Raw genomic sequence first — 24,211 nt, 5'->3', positions numbered from 1 at the left:
TATGATTGGCTCAGAAAGTGGCCTAGTCCAGAGGCTAAGACCGAGAGCTGCACAAATAATTGGTGTCCACTGTGTTACTCAGTGTACTAAGTTCACTGAGAAACCACAAACAAATTGAAGACCTTGACTCTGTTCTCAAAACTTTGTACACATTTTCTCAGTATTCACCAAAGCGAATGCAACAAATAGCTGCAGGTCTTCACCTAAAATGTCTAAAATTCAAATATTTGCATTCTGTAAGATGGGTTGCAAGCAAAGTAAGTGCACTATTGGAAATGTGTAACTTTGCATCTGGAAAGTATTGCAGCAGATAAAGACAATGCCGCTCAAGTTGCCATTGGTTTGCAAAGAAAATTGACCGATTATAAAGTTGTCCACCTGCCTAATTTTATCTTGGATTACCCTGAGATAATTAAAAGCCTCTCTTATTTTTCAAAAGGAGGAATTGTTTCTCAGTTCTTTTGAGTTACATACCATATCTTGAGAACACCATATCTTCGCTTCGATCCTTTAACAACACTCCAGGACGGGGGGCGGAGCCTGGAGAGCCCGAGAATGGCCGCATAATTTCTTTGCTCTGGTCCTGGCTGTGCCATAAATGTATATATTTACTACTTATCGATGAGTTGAACCCTGAAAAGCTACTTTAGTATACCCTGGACTCTGGTCTAATAGCTGGCGAAGCCGAATCTAACACAGGGGGTCACTTTTTTGACTCAGGACCGGAGCTTTATCCTGAACCTACATCAGCGGTGGCCATTTTACACAACCTCGTGGCTGCAATATTCTACAACTACACCCAGGCTCCCAACTTATGCTGAGGACTGTTACCATCTTTAAGACCCCCGGCGGGTACCCCTGGTGGGCCTGCCGTTAAGACGCAGTACTACCTCACCAGTTACTGCAAACTACATCTAAGCTGGTTTCACAGTGGTTTTGAGGGCTTGCTATGGAGGACGCTAGGAGTATAATTGTGGCTATGCAACAGCTACTAGAAGGCTATCTCTACACATTCGCAGCGTCTTCAAGCACAGAAATTCATCAGGCCAGTACCAGTATTTTTAAACAGCCTGTCTCAACAGATCCCATATCTTATCACAAGGTGGGTGGTGGCACCTTGGGGCCCCGGTGCCCGCTGCTCGCCTATACTGGGCCGGTAACGGTTTCTGGATCAGAAGAGGCAAAGGTCCGATACAAAGCGGCTGATACAGTAAAGAAACTCATGGAGCAGACTGTTCACTTGCCTGTGATCCGTTCCGTCTCACCGCTAACACAAGAAGACCGGGCATTCAGATCTGCTGTTTTCCCCGCTAGAGCTCTTTTTCAAAATTCTCTCACCTTATTGGAACCATCACCAACATTGTTTGGATCTGACCCGATGCGGCTTGGAAGCATGTTTGCAGGGTTCCCTTGTGCAACTCGGCCTCGGGCAGCTAGGGTGGAGAAGAGATGGCAGCTGGCTGGAGTGGCTCACGGAACCTTCATTGGCCTTAACCCTAATATATATTACAAGCGAGCCGTGAAGTCTGGAATAGGGTAAACGGTGCCTCACTTGTTGAATGGTATTGGATGCATGGTTTGTTTCATAGTACTATGCATTACCATATCCCAAAGGTCTGTTTCTCTTGGCATCGCTTGATGGACATAGGGTAGCTAGACTAAATATAAAGATCGTTTGCAGACTTTTTTACCTTTATTTCCATATTAACGTTTTATCTATATTTGAATGCTATCAACTAATAAGGAAGTCTGTATACTGGAACATGTTATTTGCCGCAGTCTCCTGCAACAGGTTGGACAGTACTCTTGGATAAGACATTATGCATTTTACCTGTGGCAGAGTTAAACACATCAGTAGGCATATACTTTGTGAGATGCATGGTGTTCCTTGGGGGTGCCCTTATTTCCTGCCTGCGGCCGGGGTGGGAATCATAGTTAGCACTGCACCATACAACACTAGGTAGTTATAACCCCTTGTCCCACACTTCCATCTCACATGATTTAGCTGACTCTCTTGACTTTGTAATAGGCAGCCTTATACTACTATTAACTTCCCCATGCCTGTTTATACCTACTTATTTACAGTTAAGCATGCCGCTGTTCCTGTGGGCTTAAAGTGTTAAGATTTGTTCAGCTGAGTTTTATATTTTTTTTTTTTCAGTACTGCAGATCACATTTGTGTATACTTTTGACGTGGTCTACTCAATGTTTAATATATCAGACTCTCACTTTATTATAGATGAGGTATATGCTTCGCCAACAGACCTATGAGACCTCTATATTGCATTGGTTATCAATTTTTTATATAAGAATTTTCACTTAACTGCACTTGATATGAAAAGAAGTCATGGCAACCCTATATGAGATGGCCTTAGCCTTTCTGCTTGCTGGTGCATTTATGCGTTGGGTTATTTATTAGAGGTTAGTCCTCTATTTTAAGTACTGCAGCAAAAAGGTAATTTTACACAACTCAGGTACTTGCTCCTTCTGGGCAACATATGGTAATATGATCCTAAGTCCCAACCATACATAAAAGTTCTGGGCCTCTTAGCAAGCTCATTTTATCCCATTACTGAATAATTCTCCAGCATTTATTATTTTCCATCGCAACATATATCATAGGAAAATAACTCTATATATCTCATGCACTCAAATAGAAAATACACCATATGAAAAAGAATATGTACATTCTGTTATAAAACTGAGGTCTATCAGATGAGATCCATGAGTGGTCTCCTACATGTCAAGGAGCCTTTTACCTTTTATATGTCTAATATGAGGTCCAAAAGTGGCCCCTTGTGTGCCCTTAAAGGCTCAAAGTTTGTATGGCATGTTATATTATATTCTAAATATTACATTTTGATATTGTATTGTAACTATTTCTTCTCTTGGTTTTAAGAAATTTGTATGCCTTATTTCAAACCTCAATAAAAATATTTAAAAAAAAAAAAAAAAAAAAAAAACACTCCAGGACAACATGAACACAGTTTTATTTCCAACACCTCAATAAAAGGTCTATATCAGGTTATGCAATTACATGGAATGGGTAGCGCTTCAGCTTCCTTTGTTTGTTCAGAAAAGGAAAAACTAATTCTGGATGTTGTTAAATATCTTAAAAAAAAAAAAAAAAAAAAAGTGGATAAGTGCACATCAATTTTTTATACATTTGCCTGGCCTACTGAAACTTCCCTTCAGCAGTTTGGCGTCCCTGAAATCAATATATTGGCTCACCACTTTAAGAATCAAATATCCCCAACCACTGAGGATTCTCTACCATCACTCCTTACGGAGTGGTATGAATTTAAAGTACTGGAAAAGTAAAAAGGCTGGCCGAGCTTCTTCAGCTTGCCCTATGTAACTGTACGCTTTCCTTTCTTGACACAGCTGCTGGGTATTGTATCTGTGCTCCCAGTCTCCACAGTTTGTTATGAACGAGGGCTCAGTACCATGAATGTTGTAAAAAATAAATCTAGATCATTGATGCAAGAGGAGAGCTTAAGTGATTTGTTAATGATCACTATGAATGGTCCACCTGTTAAAGAATTTGATCCATCAAAATTAGTGGACCATTGGTACTTTAGCTCTAAGACTGTTCGTCATGCACACGGTCACATAAAGGCCAGTGAAAAATAAAAATGCACTACTTTTATTTGTTTAAACGTTCATTTGCACTGTCAGTGATTTGCTTTTTATCATATGTGTACCATATTATCATACTATAGACTTATTGTTTTTGTCTGGGAAGTCTTCATTTGACAGAAAGAAAGGGCACCTCATAGTGTAGCCATGTTGTATGTGGGGCCCCTTCTTTCTTTTTGTCTTTTATGCACAGGTTGACCTCTTCACCTGTGGGTTTTAAGTGGAGCAGACTCAGTGCTACAAAGAACATGTTCACTTTGGGATTTGTTTTATATCTTTTTACTTGAACTCTTTTTATAATCGGACACATATGCATTGTGTTCAGATGCTTATTTTGTAGTGTAATCCACATTATATGTTTAGATTAGTACATTTTTTCAGACATTTTTTTATATATATATATATATATAGTATTACTTTATATATCATATTTTAATCCTCCTTTTTCATCACAGCCCCCATTGTAAAAAAAAACGATATCGTTTTTATTGCTCTTTACATCTTTTTGTTTCACAAAGTCTTCGTTTGCACTATTAAAGGGACATAATACTCATATGCTAAATCACTTGAAACTGATGCAGGATAACTGTAAAAAGCTGTCAGGAAAATATCACCTGAGCATCTCTATGTAAAAAAAGTAAGATATTTTACCTCAGGGCTCGACAAACCCAGGAGCCTGGGAGCCACTGGCTCCTAGAATTTTACCCCTGGCTCCTATCTTTTTGAGTTATTCTCCATATGTCTATATACAAATCCAACGGTCTGGCTCCTAAAAATATACCTGGCTCCTAATTTTTAAACACATTTATCAAGCATTTACCTCACAATTTCCTTAGCTCAGCAGAGTAAGTTCTGTGTAAAACGTTATACTCAGCTGCAGCCCAGCTGCAGGTAAACAGAAATGAACAGCAGCCAATCAGCATCAACAGTGCTGAGGTCATGAACTCTTTTACTGTGATCTCATGAGATTTCATAGTAAACTTCCTTAAACTGAATAGGGAAATAAAATGAGAGTGCACGAAAGCTCACTCCCTTAGCTGTCCCGGGAGAGACATACTGATTTGCTGCTTATATGTCCTTTACATTGAGATGTGGCTACTGAGGACTTTTTGAGGTAAAATATCTTTTTCTTTTTTACATAGAGATGTTCAGGTGATATTTTCTAGTCAGCTTTTTACAGCTATGCTGCATCACTTTCAAGTGTTTCAACATTTGGGTATCATGGCCCTTTAAGTGTAGTCTTGTTTTAAAACTGTTTTATTGTGATTTATTAAACAATAAATGTTAAAGAAACTAACATTTTTTCTAGCTTCTCTGGGTCCCAGGCCCATAGGGAAAATTACAAAACAAATTAATACAGCACACAGAAAAAGTCCAGCACTCACAAGCTCTCAACTAAGATTAAAAGCAAAAATGGAAGTTAGTTACTGCATCTGGCCAAATGGGATAAGCCCAGGTACCACGTCAGGGTCTCTTCCAAAACCTGAGTCCCTAAACAGTCACACAATGCAAGCTCTCAATCCAACAAACTGGGAACAAGTGAAGGGTGCACAGGCTTTTGTAATCACCCTAGACATATACAAAACACTGAAGGGGACTGCACTCTGACCGGACTGGGTGGGACCGCTCTATACGTCATTCAGTATGAAATAAGGAAATGGCTGATGGGAGGAGTGAGGAATGGCACAGTAGGGTAATTTAAAACATCTTTATTTTATAAATATATATTCGTTTGAGGAAAAGAAGTTAGCGATTATAATGTTTTAACTGTGACTAAATTGATGGTGTATAGAGATAGTTGAAACTTTACCCTCACTTTAAATGTAAAGTTTTTAATGAATGAAGAAAGTGACCCTGTTTTTAAGAGTATTTTTAAAAACCGGCCACTTTCTCATTAAACTTGACATTCACTTTAACTCAAGCAATCATATCCCTGAATTCTGTTTTTATCCAGAAATGTATCTAAACCATTTTTAAATTTTATCTAAGGTATTTACAGTCACTATCTCCTTAGCTAAGATATTCCATCTACAATTAGATTGCTCTTACTGTGAAAAAATCTTTACTTTGCTAAAGATTTAATCTCTTTTCCTCTCGCCTTTAAATTGTGACCTCTTGTCACTTATAACTGCATTGGAACAGCGCTTCTGCCAACTCTGTATATGGGCCTTGAATATGCAGGTGTTGGTATGAAGTAATTTTATCACCTCTCAAATTTTGTGTAGGTAATTAGTTTGCCTCTGTAGTATGATGAATCTGCATACCATTCATAACGCACATCTTTCAAGTTGCAAAATGTAATTATTATGATTATTTTGTTCATCACTGGTCATTCGATTTAGTTTGCAACAGCTTATTTTCAGAAAAAATATCCAAGTGCAAATGAAACTGATTTGATCTGTTCCTTATAATCTTTTATCTCTTTCAATGTTTTGAAAAAAATTGTTTGAAGAGTGAAGAAGCTTTTTACGGTGGACAGGGGCACGTATGTGGCGCAGTGTTATTTCTCCTCCGCTCACGTGACACCCGCACTTCCGCTTTTACGGAACGGGGCAAAAGTGAGTTTGGTGGTGCGTAAGAGTTCCTCACATCGAGAGTTTATGCTGGATCCATGGTTTTAACTTACAAGCCTTTCCATTTACTATTGGGTTTTCTCTCTTGTACGGTAGGAGGTGCTTTTATATGTTTGACAATTAATTGTTTAAGAATAAAATAGGAGCGCTGTGAACAGTGTTTACTGTGTTTAGAGGCTCAAATTGTCCTGTTAATGCAATTTTGTTCCTCATGCTTATTAAAATTTATAATTATATAAATTACTCCCTTCTGAGCCAAGGGTCTCTCAGGATGATGCTGTGCGTTACATGCCTCAGCTTTCTCCTCAAACGTCCCAAGCATTAATTGTGTCTCATTCTGTGCCTTTTATGTCTTCTCATCCACCTTGGGGTTTTTACCTGGGTATTTGCCGCTCAGGTTTCTTCTGCAGTAACAATGGCTTTGTCTGCTTTCCTTTCATTGGGTAAGCGTAAGAGAAAATCTAAACATTTGCTTGATTCTAGGGCTTCTGACGCTACGACTGCGTTAGCCACTCTTGCTCAGATGTCAGATGAGGAGCATACTTCAGTAGCTTCTGAAGGTGAAATCTCAGATTCTGACACTTTAGCAGAAAAATCTTCTGATTTTTAGATTTAAGCTTGAACACCTCCGGTTACTATTGAAGGAGGTTCTAGCTACTTTAGACGATTCTGAACCTTTGGTTGCTGTCAACCCCACAAAGTCTTCTAAATTGAATAGGGTTTGGTTCCCCATCTTCTGAGGAGGTTTTTAAGAAGTTTCCTGTTGCTGACTATTCGTGACTCATGGCACACTGTTTCTAAAGTAGGAGCTTTTTCTACTCTCGCCAAGATAACTACCATTCCTATAGAGGATAGTTGCTCTTTTAATGACCCAATAGATAAGAAGCTTGAGACTTACTTAAAGAAGATGTATATCCATCAAGGGTTACAGTGGCAACCAGCAGCGAGTATTGCTACGGTTGCAGGTGCTGCATCTTATTGGTGGGATGCATTGTCTGATCTTATTACAGAGGAAACTACAGTAGAGGAGATCCAAGATAGGATCAAGGCTCTCAAATTGGCCAATACTTTTATCTGTGATGCCAATATGCAGATAATTTGTCTGGGAGCTAAGATGTCTAGCTTCACGGTTCTAGTTCGCACTGCTCTGTGGTTAAAATCTTGTTCGGCTAATGTCTCCTCTAAGGCCAAACGTTTGGCTTTACTCTACAAGGGAAAGACCCTGTTTGGTCCTGGTCTGGCAGAGATAATTTCAGAGATTACAGATGGAAGGGGATCTTTCCTACCTCAGGTCAAGAAAAATAGACCGTCAGACTTCTAATTTTTGTTCCTTTCGTAACTTTAAGGGACAAAAGTCCTCCTCTTCCTCTTCAAAACCAGATCTTCTTGGAAATCCGACCAGCCCTGGAACAAGGAAAAACAAAACAAGAAGCCTTCTGCTGATTCTAAATCAGCTTGAAGGTTCCGCCCCCGATTCCAGTATGGATTAGGTGGGGGACAGGCTTTCTCTTTTTCGTCAAGCCTCGATACGCGATGTCCCAGACCCTCGGGCGGTGGACATAGTATCCCAGGGTTACAGAATGGGATTCAAGTCTTTCCCTCCAAGGGGTAGATTTCTCCTGTCAAGACTATCCTCAAACTAAATAAAGGAGGCCTTCTTAAAGACCTTTACTCTCTGGGAGTAATTATTCCTGTCCCTCTAGCAGAACAGGGTCTAGGATTCTTTTCAAATCCATTTGTGGTTCCCAAAAAGGAGGGAACTTTTCGGCCTATTCTAGACCTCAAGTGCCTCAACAAATTTCACCATCAGTATCTGAGGTTTGCATTTCTGGACAAGCACTTCCAATTTGTTACAAGCAGAAACGGAGGTAAGCGCGGTGTAGCTGCATCCGGAACTGGAACCGGCAAATGTAGAAATGATATGAAATCCTCCAATGAGTAAGGCTGAAAGAGTGCCGTAGCCTGCGATGCGACTCAGGATTGCTCAAAATAGTCAAATTAGGAGAGAGAGCGGCAGGCACTACAAAAACCAAGCGGGCTCACATTAAAGTTGAAAAACAGAAAAAACTTTAATGAAAGTTATCTCAAAAATATACATGGAAGGCAAGACACAAGTGCAGGGGGGGGAGAAAAAAGTGTGACAAGAAAGGCCTGACGCGTTTCGCGCCCCCTAGTGTCGCTTAATCATAGGCTAAAGCACTAGGTAAGAGATACCTATTTAAAGGGAAAATCATTAACCCTAAATGTGCAAGAGAATTTTAAAAACACAGTAAATTATTAAAAACATTGACACACTTACAATGGGATCAATATACAAAAGTGTATATACAAGCACTATAACACCAACATCAAACAAGGTTAGAACTAAGACAGCCTGAATTAATATTAGAAAATAATTTTTTCTCCAATTTTTTATAAGAATATATGCTCTGTTTTTTAAAATTAGAATGAGAATATAAATGTAAATGTACAGAGGGGATTATATTCTAAGTTGGTACACTGAAAGCATATAAGCTGATAGGGCCAATTTGCCTGACTTTAGTAAGTAGATATAGTGAATATCAGAATACCGGTAATGTACCAGATTCTCTTATAAAAGAAAATAATATATATAGATAATGAACTATATGTCTATCCACTAGCACTTAGTTGTCTATTAGGTAATTTACATCACATTCTTTGTTCATTCCAACGGGTTGGCGTGTATTTAATTTTATTATCCTGAATATTTCCTTTTTATCTAATATCTGTTGCCTATTGCCTCCTCTAATTGGAATTCTAGCTATGTCTATAATCTGAACAGACATATCTGCCAAATGTGTGAAATGTAAACCATTAAAATTACCTGCTACTGCAGAATCCTTACAGTAATTTTTAACATCTCTCATATGTTCTCCAAACCTTGTTCTGACTTCACGTGAGGTTTTTCCCACGTATTGACATTTACAAATATTACAAGTCAGAAGATAGATAGCGAATTTGGTTTTGCAGTTAGCATAGAAATCTATGACATATCGTTTATGATCTACACTAGAGGAGAATTGAGTACCTTTAATAAGGTTAGGGCAAGTATTGGCCCTATCATCTTATATGCTTTCAGTGTACCAACTTAGATTATAATCCCCTCTGTACATTTACATTTATATTCTCATTCTAATTTTAAAAAACAGAGCATATATTCTTATAAAAAATTGGAGAAAAAATTATTTTCTAGTATTCATTCTGTCTTAGTTCTAACCTTGTTTGATGTTGGTGTTATAGTGCTTGTATATACACTTTTGTATATTGATCCCATTGTAAGTGTGTCAATGTTTTTAATAATTTACTGTGTTTTTAAAATTCTCTTGCACATTTTAGGGTTAATGATTTTCCCTTTAAATAGGTATCTCTTACCTAGTGCTTTAGCCTATGATTAAGCGCCACTAGGGGGCGCGAAATGCGTCAGGCCTTTCTTGTCACACTTTTTTTCTCCCCCCCCTGCACTTGTGTCTTGCCTTCCATGTATATTTTTGAGATAACTTTCAATAAAGTTTTTTCTGTTTTTCAACTTTAATGTGAGCCCGCTTGGTTTTTGTAGTGCCTGCCGCTCTCTCTCCTAACTTCCAATTTGTTGCTCTTCTATTCAGTCTGGCCACAGCTCCCAGAATATTCACAAAGGTTCTGGGGGCGCTTTTGGCTGTTATCAGATCCCAGTGAATTGCTGTGGCGCCTTATCTAGACGATATCTTGGCTCACGCGTCATCTTTTCAACTAGCCCAATCTCATACAGAGATGCTGTTGTCTTTTCTACGTTCCCATGGGTGGAAAGTGAATTTGGAAAATAGTTCTCTTGTTCCATCTACGAAGGTGTGTTTCGTAGGGACTATAATAGATGCCCTGTCCATGAGAACGGAGGTCAGAAAAGACAAGATTCTTGCTTCCTGCCTTTCTCTCCAGTCTGCGCCTCGTCCATCTGTGGCCCAATGCATGGAGGTGATTGGTCTGATGGTGGCATCCATGGATGTCGTTCCTTTTGAACGGTTTCATCTTCGACCACTGCAGCTTTGTATGCTCCGTCAATGGAATGGAGATCATTCGGATATATCTCAGAGGATAAATCTGGACCCTCAAACAAGAGACTTTGTCTCGGGGCACTTGCTTTCTAAGACCTTCTTGGGAGATTGCGACTATGGACGCCATCCTGTCGGTCTGGGGAGCTGTTTGGGGCCCTCTAATAGCTCAGGGCCTGTAGTCTCCGGAAGAATCCTCTCTTGGAGTTCAGAGCTATCTTCAATGCCCCTATCAGCATGGCCTCAACTCGTTGGTCCAGTTTATAAGATTCCAATCGGACAACATCACCTCAGTGGCTTACATCAACCACCAGGGAGGGACTCAGAGTTCCTTAGCCATGAAGGAGGTGACTCGTATTCTACAGTGGGTGGAAGCCCACAATAGTCTCCTATCTGCCATCCACATCCCAGGAGTGGACAACTGGGAAGCGGATTTTCTAAGTAGACAGACCTTTCATCCCAAGGATTGGGCTCTCCATCCGGAAGTGTTGTCTCAGATAACTCTCAAGTGGGGGGGTTCCAGAGTTGGATCTGATGGGGTCCCGACAAAACACCAAAGTTACAAGGTACGGCTCAAGGTCAAGAGATCCTCAGGTCGCTCTGATAGATGCTCTAGTGGTTCCTTGGAGGTTTTCTCTGGCTTATCCGTTTCCTCCGTTTGCTCTCCTTCCACGAGTCATTGCTTGTATCAAGCAGGAGAGAGCATCAGTGATTCTAATAGCTCCTGCATGGCCTCGCAGGATCTGGTTCGCGGATCTGGTGAGGATGTCATCTCTACCTCCTTGGAGGTTACTTCTGAGGAAAGACATATTTCAGGGTCCTTTCCTCCATCCAAATCTAGATACTCTAATGCTAACTGCTTGGAGATTGAACGCTTAGTTCTGTCCAAATGTGGGTTTTTTGAAGCGGTTATTGAAACTGATTCAGGCTCGAAAACCAGTTAATCGCAAGATTTACCATTAAGATATGGCGTAAATATTTTTATTGTTGTGAATCTAAGGTATTCTCCTGAAGCTGGGATGGTTTTCTCTGGATTTGGTCTTTTCTTCAGGTTGGCCTGGATAAGGGTTTATCGGTCAGTACTCTAAAGGGTCAGATTTCTGCGTTATCTATCCTTTTGCACAATCTTTCCTTTTGCACAAACGTCTGGCTGATCTTCCAGATGTTCAAGCCTTTGTACAGACCCTGGTTAGAATCAGGCCTTTGTTTAGACCTGTTGCTCCCCAGTGGAGCCTTAATTTAGTAATTAAAGTTTTGCAGCAGGCTCTGTTTGAGCCAATGCATGTTGTTGATATAAAACTGTTGTCCTGGAAAGTTTTGTTTCTTGTTGCAATTTCTTCCGCTCGCAGAGTATCTGAGGTTTCAGCTTTACAGTGCGTTTCCCCCTACCTTATTTTTCATGCTGATAAGGCGGTCCTTCGTACCAAATTGGGGTTTCTCCCTAAGGTGGTTTTCGGATCGAAACATTAATCAGGAAATTGTTGTTCCTTTTTGTCCTAATCCTTCTCATAAGGAACTTCTTTTGCATAACTTGGATGTTGTGCAGGCTCTAAAATTTTACTTACAAGCTACTAAAGATTTTAGGCAATCATCTGCCCTGTTTGTTGTTTTTTTTGGAAAGTGTAAGGGTCAGAAGGCCACTTCTACTACCCTTTCCCTCTGGTTGAGAAGTATGATTCATTTTGCTTATGAGACTGCTGGACAACAGCCTCCTGAGAGAGTTATGGCTCATTCCACTAAGGCTGTCTCCTTCTTGGGCTTTCAAAAATGAAGTTTCTGTGGAAGAGATTTGCAAGACGGCAACATGGCCCTCCCTGTATACTTTTTACAAATTCTACAAATGTGATACTTTTGCCTTGGCTGGGGCCTCCTTTGGGAGAAAGGTTCTTCAAGCTGTGCTGCCTTCTGTTTAGGTCCTCCCTCCCTGTTCATTCTGGGTCATCTAGCTTGGGTATTGGTTCTCACTAGTAATTGGAATGATGTTGTAGACTCTTCATGTCAAAGGAAAGAAAACAAAATGTATGCTTACCTATCCAAGACTCCACCCTCTCTTTTTTTTTTTTTTTTTTTTTATTATTATTATAATTTGGGATTTTTTTTTGAGTAAACCTCAGGCACCTTTTTTCACCCTTGTCTGTCTTCTTTTTTCCATTTCCTTTGGCTGAATGATGGGGGTTATGGGTAAGGCAGTTGCACTTAACAGCTTTGCTGGGGTGCTCTTTGCCTCCTCCTGCTGGCCAGGAGTTGAATATCCCACTAGTAATTGGAATGATGTTGTGGACTCTCCATGTCCATAAATAAATACATTTATCAGGTAAGCATACATTTTGTTTTTTAAAATGTTCCAATTTACTTATATTAAAAAATGTATTTATTTTCTTTTGGTATGGAAGCTGTAGGGATGCACACGTGACTGGAGCAATATATGGCAGCAGTTTTGTAACTGTTTGCAAGAATAGTAGGTGACGGGAGCGTTTACTGTCCAGAAATATGACTATGTAGATATCTCTTCAAAAAACAATACCATGAGAATGAAGTCAGTTTTATAATAGAACTAATTTGAAAATATTTTTACAATAGTCTGCTCTGTCTGAATCGATCTGTACAGTTAATGGCGCCCTTGCCAGGCAACTGTCCTGAACGGCACACTGTCAGCATTTAGTGGTTATGATGTATGCTGTTCTGGGCTGGAAACCTATCTTCGTGAGTCGTTAGAGTGGAAAAGGGACATTACTTTATTTTGGGGAGTCGCAGAGTACTGCTGGAAATAACAGGTGAGCCAAACGGCACCGGCAGTTGTACAACCCCGCTATTTGCCAGCTGTGTTCTGCCATGTTCTGTTTGGGAGTGGCTAAGCTTGCAGATCTATACCTGTGTGTTTAACCCTTTTGTGTTCCATGATGAGTAGTGCAAAAATGATATGCTCTAAAGAATTAGAACATGTCATTTTTCCACTACAATTTACCTTTCTTTAACTATGTGTTTATCCTTTCTGCATTGGTTAAATACAGTTACCGGCAAGCACCCATGAATTAAGACGTCGGAGCATTTTGTTTCTTTATTATGTCCCTTTAAAATGCCCTCATTACAGAAATATGTAAAATGTGTTTCCTTTTGTTTATTTATCATATAGGGAAATCTCCCAGATCCCTTCTGAAGCATAGGCGAAGGTCCACAATCGGTGTACGCGGCTCCCCAGAAATGAATTTTCTAATTCGTCAGATTGCACAACAGAGAAGCAAAAGGAAGGAAGAACCTGAACCTATGGTAATTTCTGAGTTTTATTCAGAATGCTGACCCAGCAACATTCTGCAAAGTTATGCTTCAAATGTGTAGGAGCTCGTTAAAGGAACAGTAAAGTAAAAAATGAAACATTCATGAAAAATATGAGTGCTATTTAAGAAAAAGAAAAATGCAAACAAGGTTCCAATTTACTAATGTTATCAAATTTGCTTTGTTTATTTGGTATACTTTGTTGAAGAGCAACTCCAGGTAGGCTCTGGAGTTTGCATATCCATAAATGTCAACCAATTTGCCTGTGTGAATCTGATCATTTAAATAACCTATCTATGGTAAGTACAACATGAGACAATGTTCTGTAAGTTAAACAAAACTTGTGCTATGCTGCCACCTAGTGTTTTGATTTCAGAGCAGCAGCTAAATTAGAAGAGTATCAGAAAGCTCTTTTAGAATCTTAGTTTGATGCTGGCAATAAAAATTAAAGACAGATTTAGGATTTGGATTTGTAGGTTTACATTTTTAAAGTGTATGAACATCCTCTCTTCAGTTTACCTGTGACAAATTTCAAGATTGTTCACCAGTAATTAGCATATATGCCATCTAATGATATGGAATGTTTTTATGTATTATATCTAATTTGCTTTACCCCAGAGGCAGAACTTATTTTCATTTTCTGCAATGAGATTATTTTGTGTGTGAATATTTTTCTGCAGTGTCTCTGAAGAGCTAGTGTTGCTGCGTTTTTGCCCTTACTGCTGATTTATACTATATGCTTTCTAAAGGATGACTCTCTTTACACACACACACACACATATACACACATATATATATATATATATATATATATATATATATACACACACACATATATATATATATATATATATATATATATATATATATATATATATATATATATATATATATATATATATATATATATATATATATATATATATATACATATATATATATATATACATATATACATATACACGCATATATACAAAACACGAAAGGGGACAGCACTCTCAGGCCGGACCGGGTACACATCTCATGACCCTGCAACATGCACAGTCCTGGGTGTAAAAACAGCACTCTCAGGAAGCTGCACCGTCCACAGAGCCACAGGAAGTTAACCCCAGACAGGTCTGGGTGCACGTCCCAAATGGGTAAATTACAAAATATATATACGATAATATAGCACACAGAAAAAGTCCAGCACTCCCTTACAAGCTCACAACTAAGATAAAAAGTAACAATGGAAGAGTTAGTTACCGCATCTGGCCAAATGGGACAAGCCCAGGTACCACGTCAAGGTCTCTTCCAAAACCTGGGTCCCTAAACAGCCACACAATGCAGGCTCACAAAAAAACTGGGAAAAAATGAAGGGTGCGCGGGCTTATGTAAATATATACACACACACACACACAGATGCGGTAACTAACCTTTCCATTTTTGCTTTTAAATCTTAGCTGTGAGCTTGTAAGTGAGAGCTGGGTTTTCTCTGTGTGTTGTATTAATTTGTTTTGTAATTTTCCCTATGGTTCTTGCACCCATACCTGTCTGGGGTTAACTGCCCTTTGACTCTGGGGACAGCACAGCTTCCTGTGAGTGCCAGTGGCACCCAGGGCTGAGCATGTTGCAGGGTCATGGGATGTGTACCCGGTCCTGTATGAGAGTGCAGTTCCCTTCCGTGTTTTGTATATGTCTAGGGTGATTACATATGCCTGTGCGCCCTTCCCTTGTTCTCAGTTTGTTTGGATTTGAGAGCTTGCATTGTGTGGCTTTTTTAGGGTCCCAGGTATTGGAAAGGACCTTGACGAGGTACCTGGGCTTGTCCCATTTGGCCAGATGTGGTAACTAACCTTTCCATATTTGCTTTTAAATCTTAGCTGAGAGCTTGTAAGTGAGTGCTGTGTTTTCTCTGTGTGTTGTATTAATTTGTTTTGTAATTTTCCCTATGGTTCTTGCACCCATACCTGTCTGGGGTTAACTGCCTGTGACTCTGGGGACAGCACAGCTACCTGTGAGTGCCAGTGGCACCCAGGGCTGAGCATGTTGCAGGGTCATGGGATGTGACCCGGTCCTGTATGAGAGTGCAGTTCCCTTCCATGTTTTGTATATGTCTAGGGTGATTACATATGCCTGTGCACCTTTCCCTTGTTCCCAGTTTGTTTGGATTTGAGAGCTTGCATTGTGTGGCTGTTTTAGGGTCCCAGGTATTGGAAAGGACCTTAACGAGGTACCTGGGCTTGTCCCATTTGGCCAGATGCGGCAACTAACCTTTCCATTTTTGCTTTTAAATCTTAGCTGAGAGCTTGTGAGTGCTGGGTTTTCTCCCCAAGGCAGAATATACAGTGATGTGAGATGTCATCGCAGAAAATGCAGCATGTCTGCAGAAAGAGCAGGACACATGCAGGAACTGTTACTGCTTTAACCTTGCTGCGCTGCTCCACATCAGACTGTTCTCTTCAAAAAGAGCTATGCTCTGGTAGCACTGTAAGTTTTCCTTAAGACAGCACATCCACAGCAAAGTGCTGTTTGAAGTGAAAAGTCAAATATGCAGTATTGATTGGCTCTCAGTCCCCTAAACATTTCCCAGTCTGCAAAGCTGTATTTTCTGAGGGAGATTCTTATGAGCAATGCACCTTTTTATTACTACATTTCTATATTAGATCAAGAGAAAAGGAAACAAATTTATTCAAGACACATTTTACTATTACATTTTCTCTTGTTAAGTGTAGTCAGTCCACGGGTCATCCATTACTTATGGAATATATCTCTTCCTAACAGGAAGCTGCAAGAGGATCACCCAAGCAGAGCTGCTATATAGCTCCTCCCCTCACATGTCATATTCAGTCATTCTCTTGCAGCCTAACTAAAGATAGGTCGCTGTGAGAGGTCTGTGGTGTTTTTTAACTTAGTTTATTTCTTCAATCAAAAGTTTGTTATTTTAAATGGCACCGGAGTGTGCTGTTTGTTCTCAGGCAGCATTAGAAGAAGAATCTGCCTGCGTTTTCTATGATCTTAGCAGACGTAACTAAGATCCACTGGCTGTTCTGATCTGAGGAGTGAGGTAACTTCAGAGAAGGGGAATAGCATGCAGGGCCCCCCTGCAAATGAGGTATGTTCAGTAATTATTTTTCTGAGGAATGGAATTGACTGAGAAAATACTGCTGATACCAATGTAAAGTAAGTTCAGCCTTAAATGCAGTGATAGCGACTGGTATTAGGCTGATGAGTGTGTGTACACTGAATGTATTTTTCTAAGGAATGGAATTGACTCTGAAAATACTGTTAATACTGAAGCGTACCACTATCCCGGGTGGAGGATAGTTGTGCCTTTTCAGATCCAATGGATAAGAAATTAGAGGGTTACCTTAAGAAAATGTTTGTTCAGCAAGGTTTTATCTTACAGCCCCTTGCATGCATTGTGCCTGTCACTGCTGCGGCGGCATTCTGGTTTGAGTCTCTGGAAGAGGCCATTCGCACAGCTCCATTGGATGAAATCATGAACAAGCTTAAAGCACTTAAGCTAGCTAACGCATTTGTTTCTGATGCCGTCGTACATTTAACCAAACTTACGGCTAAGAACTCTGGATTCGCCATCCAAGCGCGCAGAGCGCTATGGCTTAAATCCTGGTCAGCTGACGTGACTTCTAAATCTAAATTGCTTAATATTCCTTTCAAAGGGCAGACCTTATTTTGGCCCGGCTTGAAAGAAATTATAGCTGACATTACGGGAGGTAAGGGCCATGCTCTACCTCAGGACAGGGCCAAATCAAAGGCCAAACAGTCTAATTTTCGTGCCTTTCGTAACTTCAAGGCAGGAGCAGCATCAACTTCCTCCGCTCCAAAACAGGAAGGAGCTGTTGCTCGTTACAGGCAGGGCTGGAAAGTTAACCAGTCCTGGAACAAGGGCAAGCAGGCCAAGAAACCTGCTGCTGCCCCCAAGACAGCATGAAGAGAGGGCCCCCTATCCGGAAACGGATCTAGTGGGGGGCAGACTTTCTCTCTTCGCCCAGGCTTGGGCAAGAGATGTCCAGGATCCCTGGGCGTTGGAGATCATATCTCAGGGATATCTCCTGGACTTCAAAACTTCTCCTCCACGAGGGAGATTTCATCTTTCAAGGTTATCAGCAAACCAAATAAAGAAAGAGGCGTTTCTACGCTGTGTACAAGACCTCTTACTAATGGGGGTGATCCACCCAGTTCCGCGGACGGAACACGGGCAGGGATTCTATTCAAATCTATTTGTGGTTCCCAAGAAAGAGGGAACCTTCAGACCAATCTTGGACTTAAAAATCCTAAACAAATTTCTAAGAGTTCCATCATTCAAAATGGAAACTATTCGAACCATCCTTCCCATGATCCAAGAGGGTCAGTACATGACCACAGTGGATTTAAAGGATGCCTACCTTCACATACCGATTCACAAGGATCATTATCGGTACCTAAGATTTGCTTTCCTAGACAGGCATTACCAGTTTGTAGCTCTTCCCTTCGGATTAGCTACGGCTCCAAGAATCTTTACAAAAGTTCTGGGCTCACTTCTGGCGGTACTAAGACCGCGAGGCATAGCGGTGACTCGTACCTAGACGACATTCTGATACAAGCGTCAAGTTTTCAAACTGCCAAGTCTCATACAGAGATAGTTCTGGCATTTCTGAGGTCGCATGGGTGGAAGGTGAACGTGGAAAAGAGTTCTCTATTACCACTTACAAGGGTTCCCTTCCTAGGGACTCTTATAGATTCTGTAGGGATGAAAATTTACCTGACAGAGGCCAGGTTATTAAAACTTCTAAATGCTTGCCGTGTCCTTCATTCCATTCCACACCCGTCAGTAGCTCAGTGCATGGAAGTAATCGGCTTAATGGTAGCGGCAATGGACATAGTACCATTTGCGCGCCTGCATCTCAGACCGCTGCAATTGTGCAAGTCAGTGGAACGGGATTACTCAGATTTGTCCCCCCTACTAAATCTGGATCAAGAGACCAGAGATTCTCTTCTGTGGTGGCTTTCTCGGCCACATCTGTCCAAGGGGATGACCTTTCGCAGGCCAGATTGGACGATTGTAACAACAGATGCCAGCCTTCTAGGCTGGGGCGCAGTCTGGAACTCCCTGAAAGCTCAGGGATTATGGACTCAGGAGGAGAAACTCCTCCCAATAAATATTCTGGAATTAAGAGCAATATTCAATACTCTCCTAGCTTGGCATCAGTTAGCAACTCTGAGGTTCATCAGATTTCAGTCGGACAACATCACGACTGTGGCTTACATCAACCATCAAGGGGGAACCAGAAGTTCCCTAGCGATGTTGGAAGTCTCAAAGATAATTCGCTGGGCAGAGTCTCACTCTTGCCACCTGTCAGCGATTTACATCCCAGGCGTGGAGAGCTGGGAGGCGGATTTTCTAAGTCGCCAGATTTTTCATCTGGGGGAGTGGAATTTTCATCCGGAGGTCTTTGCTCAACTGATTCATCGTTGGGGCAAACCAGATCTGGATCTCATGGCGTCTCGTCAGAACGCCAAGCTTCCTTGTTACGGATCCAGGTCCAGGGACCCGGGAGCGGTGCTGATAGATGCTCTGACAGCCCCTTGGGTCTTCAACATGGCTTATGTGTTTCCACCGTTCCCGATGCTTCCTCGTTTGATCGCCAAGATCAAACAGGAGAGAGCTTCGGTGATTCTGATAGCGCCTGCGTGGCCACGCAGGACTTGGTATGCAGACCTAGTGGACATGTCGTCCTGTCCACCGTGGTCTCTGCCTCTGAGACAGGACCTTCTAATTCAGGGTCCTTTCAACCATCAAAATCTAATTTCTCTGAGGCTGACTGCATGGAGATTGAACGCTTGATTCTATCAAAGCGTGGCTTCTCGGAGTCGGTTATTGATACCTTAATACAGGCTAGGAAGCCTGTTACCAGAAAAATTTACCATAAGATATGGCGTAAATATTTATATTGGTGCGAATCCAAGAGTTACTCATGGAGTAAGGTTAGGATTCCTAGGATATTGTCCTTTCTACAAGAGGGTTTAGAAAAGGGCTTATCTGCTAGTTCGTTAAAGGGACAGATTTCTGCTCTGTCTATTCTTCTACACAAACGTCTGGCTGAAGTTCCAGACGTTCAGGCTTTTTGTCAGGCTTTAACTAGGATTAAGCCTGTGTTTAAGACTGTTGCTCCTCCGTGGAGCTTAAACTTAGTTCTTAATGTTCTTCAAGGCGTTCCATTTGAACCCCTTCATTCCATTTATATCAAGCTGTTATCCTGGAAGGTTTTGTTTTTGATGGCTATTTCCTCGGCTCGAAGAGTCTCTGAGTTATCTGCCTTACATTGTGATTCTCCTTATCTGATTTTTCATTCAGACAAGGTAGTTCTGCGTACTAAACCTGGGTTCTTACCTAAGGTAGTTACTAACAGGAATATCAATCAAGAGATTGTTCAAAGAAGGAACGACTTTTGCATAATCTGGACGTAGTCCGTGCCCTGAAGTTCTATTTGCAGGCAACTAAAGATTTTCGTCAAACTTCTTCCCTGTTTGTCGTTTACTCTGGACAGAGAAGAGGTCAAAAGGCTTCGGCTACCTCTCTCTCTTTTTGGCTTCGTAGCATAATACGTTTAGCCTATGAGATTGCTGGACAGCAGCCTCCTGAAAGGATTACAGCTCATTCTACTAGAGCTGTGGCTTCCACCTGGGCCTTTAAAAATGAGGCCTCTGTTGAACAGATTTGCAAGGCTGCGACTTGGTCTTCGCTTCACACCTTTTCAAAATTTTACAAATTTGACACTTTTGCTTCTTCGGAGGCTATTTTTGGGAGAAAGGTACTTCAGGCAGTGGTTCCTTCTGTTTAATGTTCCTGCCTTGTCCCTCCCTTCATCCGTGTACTTTAGCTTTGGTATTGGTATTCCATAAGTAATGGATGACCCGTGGACTGACTACACTTAACAAGAGAAAACATAATTTATGCTTACCTGATAAATTTATTTCTCTTGTAGTGTAGTCAGTCCACGGCCCACCCTGTCTTTAAGACAGATCTAAATTTTAATTAAACTCCAGTCACCACTGCACCCTATGGTTTCTCCTTTCTAGTCTGCTTTGGTCGAATGACTGAATATGACATGTGAGGGGAGGAGCTATATAGCAGCTCTGCTTGGGTGATCCTCTTGCAGCTTCCTGTTAGGAAGAGATATATTCCATAAGTAATGGATGACCCGTGGACTGACTACACTACAAGAGAAATAAATTTATCAGGTAAGCATAAATTATGTTGTTTTTTTGTCTGCAGCTAATTTGCAATCCAAATTTTAACTGTTGCAATGTATTATAAAACTTTTAAAATTGCTTTATTCTCCAGTTAATAAACACATTGCAACTGAACTGGTGCTTTAGTGTCACTGCCTAATTTAAAATTGAATTTTATTTTAAAATAACCTGCAGAAAATATTTCCATTAAAAAAAAATCTCATCGCAGAAAGTGAAAAAAAGTTCTGCCTCTGGGGGTTTTCTCTGTGTTATATATATATATATATATATATATATATATATATATATATATATATATATATATATATATATATATATATATATATATATATATATATATATATATATATATATATATATATATATATATATATATATACATATATATATACATACACACACACACATTACTTAAGAGATAAGCACAAATATTATCGAATGAAAAAATCAAGCAGAAGGAGGAAGTGCCCGAGACAGAGGTACACTACTACCAAAGCACCTCAAAAAAATATTATAAATATAGATAGGTGTCTCCGCACTAATATAAGTAATAATGGGTCCAAAACAGCTAATGACTCAGAAATGTAGCATCAAAGTTAATGGAACATTTAATGAAAGCATAGTGTACATACCTAATACCAAAATCATTGGTATTTGGTATGTACACTATGGTTTCATTAAATGTCATTAGCTGTTTTTGACCCATTATTACTTATATTAGTGCGGAGACATATATAAGGGTTGCACCGATACCATTTTTTTAAGACCGAGTACATGTACCGATACTTGTTTTCAAATACTCGCCGATACCAATTACCGATACTTTTTTTTTATGTCATGTGACAGTTTACCAAGCACAATACAGACTAATTATTTAAGATTCCTTCTTTATAATTATGAAGGACTGTAGCTCAAAAGACATTATGAAATAATAAAACATGTTTTATTTGTCACAAAGTTCACAGAACATGTTTAGAAATAAAAATATTACAATAAAATATATTAACAACAACAAAAAATAATATAAAATTGCAACCAACCAAAAGTGCCATACAGTAAAAAATAGAACAGAATACTGTTTAATCATGGTGAACAAAACTATGGGCTAGATTACATTTGACTGGTAAGCTTTACCAATGCTCTCATTACAAGTCCTACTCCATTAAAGGCTATGGCGTTGGAAATGTGAACAGAGCATTGGTAAAGATTACCAATCAAATGTAATCTAAATCTAGTCCTATAATTGCAGGATGAGTGTTCATTGGGATTAACTTAAGTTTTCCTATGAGTACTCTTCCTGCAATTATATAAGATAAGATGTTCCTCAGAGTACAGTATGTTTTGAACATAATTGTGCAAGATGAGAACTAGCAGTATAAAAGGCAATCTAGCAATTAGAATAATTTTTCAAAAGTTAGTGGCAAGTTCTTTTTAAGGAACAGAACAGAAGCATCTCTGCATGTTCAGCTATAAGTCTGTTTTTGCTATCAGTAAGGAGGGTCAACTTTCCACACTACTGCATGGGGCAGAAAGATATTTTTGGGCCATTTTAGCCAGAGCTGGAAATTTCAGTTTATTAACTGCCCAGTACTTCAGGGGTTTGTCTGAACGCAGTACAGTGATCTCTCCTACAATAAGAGCAATTTGCATTGGCAGAACAGTAGTAAACAATTTTTAGTTTAGTCTCCACTTCAGCTTAAAATGAAATGGGAACATGTAGTTTGAAAAAAACACCACAAGATAGCATATGGGTAGTAAGTGGAGGTATCGGTTTTGTGTATCGGTGCATTTGCACGAGTACAAGTACTCATGCAAGTACTTGGTATCGGTACCGATACTAATATCGGTATCGGTGCAACCCTTATATATATATATATATATATATATATATATATATATATATATATATATATATATATATATATATATATACATATACATACACACTTATTAAAAAACTAATAGTATATTGGTTGGCTCCTAGAATAAATTTTAAGGCCTGACTTACCTTTTTTGCAATGTGCTGTTACCCTGTACTGCACTGGAGGAGTTCAGGAAGGGGAGGAATGTAGTAAATATTTACACTGAGAACGGATGCCAATATGAGAATGGTTGTCAAGAGCACATTGGCCGATGACGAGGCATAAATGTTCAGCCACCAACCAGTAGTTAACTCCCGGTAGTATGTTCATGCTTCTAAAAGTACCTAGGTATGCTTTTCAACAAAGGATATCAAGAGAATGAATCAAATTGAAATAACAGGTACATTGGAAAGTTGCTTAAATCTGTATTCTCTATCAGAATCCTGGTAGTCTATAAGTATATTTTTTATATATTTTCTGAGTTAAGTGAGTAGTTTCATTCATTGGAGATGAATGCGTGTTATTTGATATAAACTATACTATTTAAGGACATACTCAACAAATATTGAGCTTGTGATGCATAAGTTTATTAAAGTGAATATTGCTTGTCTGACTATAGCGTTAACAAAACTTGTCTTGCTTTCACAGGGTAATCCTTTCAGCTCTCCACGAAATTTCTTACTGAAAGACAAAATCTCTTCCTTCCGTGATGCATTCCAGACTGTTGAGGAGGACGAGATTAAAGTTGAGCCTTTTGCACTCTCAAAGGAAGATGGGTCTCATTCTAAAAATGGTGAGAACCATAATGTGACTAAAATAAGAGTGTGAGCACAAATGTTCTTGTTTACCTAGATGGTTATTTTCTTAATGATGAACTGTTGCTGGATTATAATTATGATTGAAAGTGCACCTTAAATTTCTGTGGTACTGTGATTCTTATGGAAAACAGGCCTAGCAGTCAACTTTTGAAAGTTTGTGATTTTAAAAAGAATTTGTTTGTATTTATATTTCCTGGTGAATGATAGCAATCCTTGAGCAATCCTCTGTGGATTTGTTTTACCACAGCCTGAGGATCCTGGTATGGAGAAGAACTTTGAAAAATAAATATATCCTTGACTAGTGGTCAATACTTGAATCAACGTTGTTTCATTTATTTGAGTTCAGGTTAATTGATTAGCCCATGTGTGATTTCTAAAGATTCAGAAACTGCACTGAAGGTCCTTGCAGACAACATAGTATCAGTGACTTACATCAAACTTCACAGAGGCACTCAAAGCATTTCCGTTGATGCAGGTAGCCAAATATGTTTTGCAGTAAAGCATATCCTAGACAGCATGGAAAGTCACTTTCCAGGCAGAGCAATTATGAGGAAGGTTCTCAAGTTGTCAACTGGAAGAATGGAGCCTCAAGAAAACAATTTTTTGTCTCCTATAAGTAATGAGGAATTTCAATGAAAAAGCAAATGATTTCAGATCTTAATCTTTTCCTTAACTTTATGTTTAATGCAAAGTGCATTATGATTTAACTTATGATTAACTTTGTATTATCATAACCCACCGGTATCATGTGGAGGACACAG

General features: G+C 39.7%; 1 protein-coding gene across 1 annotated transcript in view; it reads left to right on the top strand.

Moving 5' to 3' along the window:
* CDCA2 (cell division cycle associated 2) overlaps positions 1–24,211 on the top strand; it is a 191,233-nt gene that overhangs the window by 9,033 nt on the left and 157,989 nt on the right. Inside the window, exons 3-4 of the mRNA XM_053718112.1 lie at positions 13,395–13,528; positions 23,281–23,425. Coding sequence (XP_053574087.1) covers positions 13,395–13,528; positions 23,281–23,425 — 279 coding nt within the window. The remainder of the gene's footprint in view (positions 1–13,394; positions 13,529–23,280; positions 23,426–24,211) is intronic.

Source organism: Bombina bombina, chromosome 6 (assembly GCF_027579735.1).
Source record: "Bombina bombina isolate aBomBom1 chromosome 6, aBomBom1.pri, whole genome shotgun sequence".
Lineage (NCBI taxonomy): Eukaryota > Metazoa > Chordata > Amphibia > Anura > Bombinatoridae > Bombina > Bombina bombina.
Note: the sequence above shows the minus strand (reverse complement) of the source record. Positions and strands in the feature narration are given on the sequence as shown.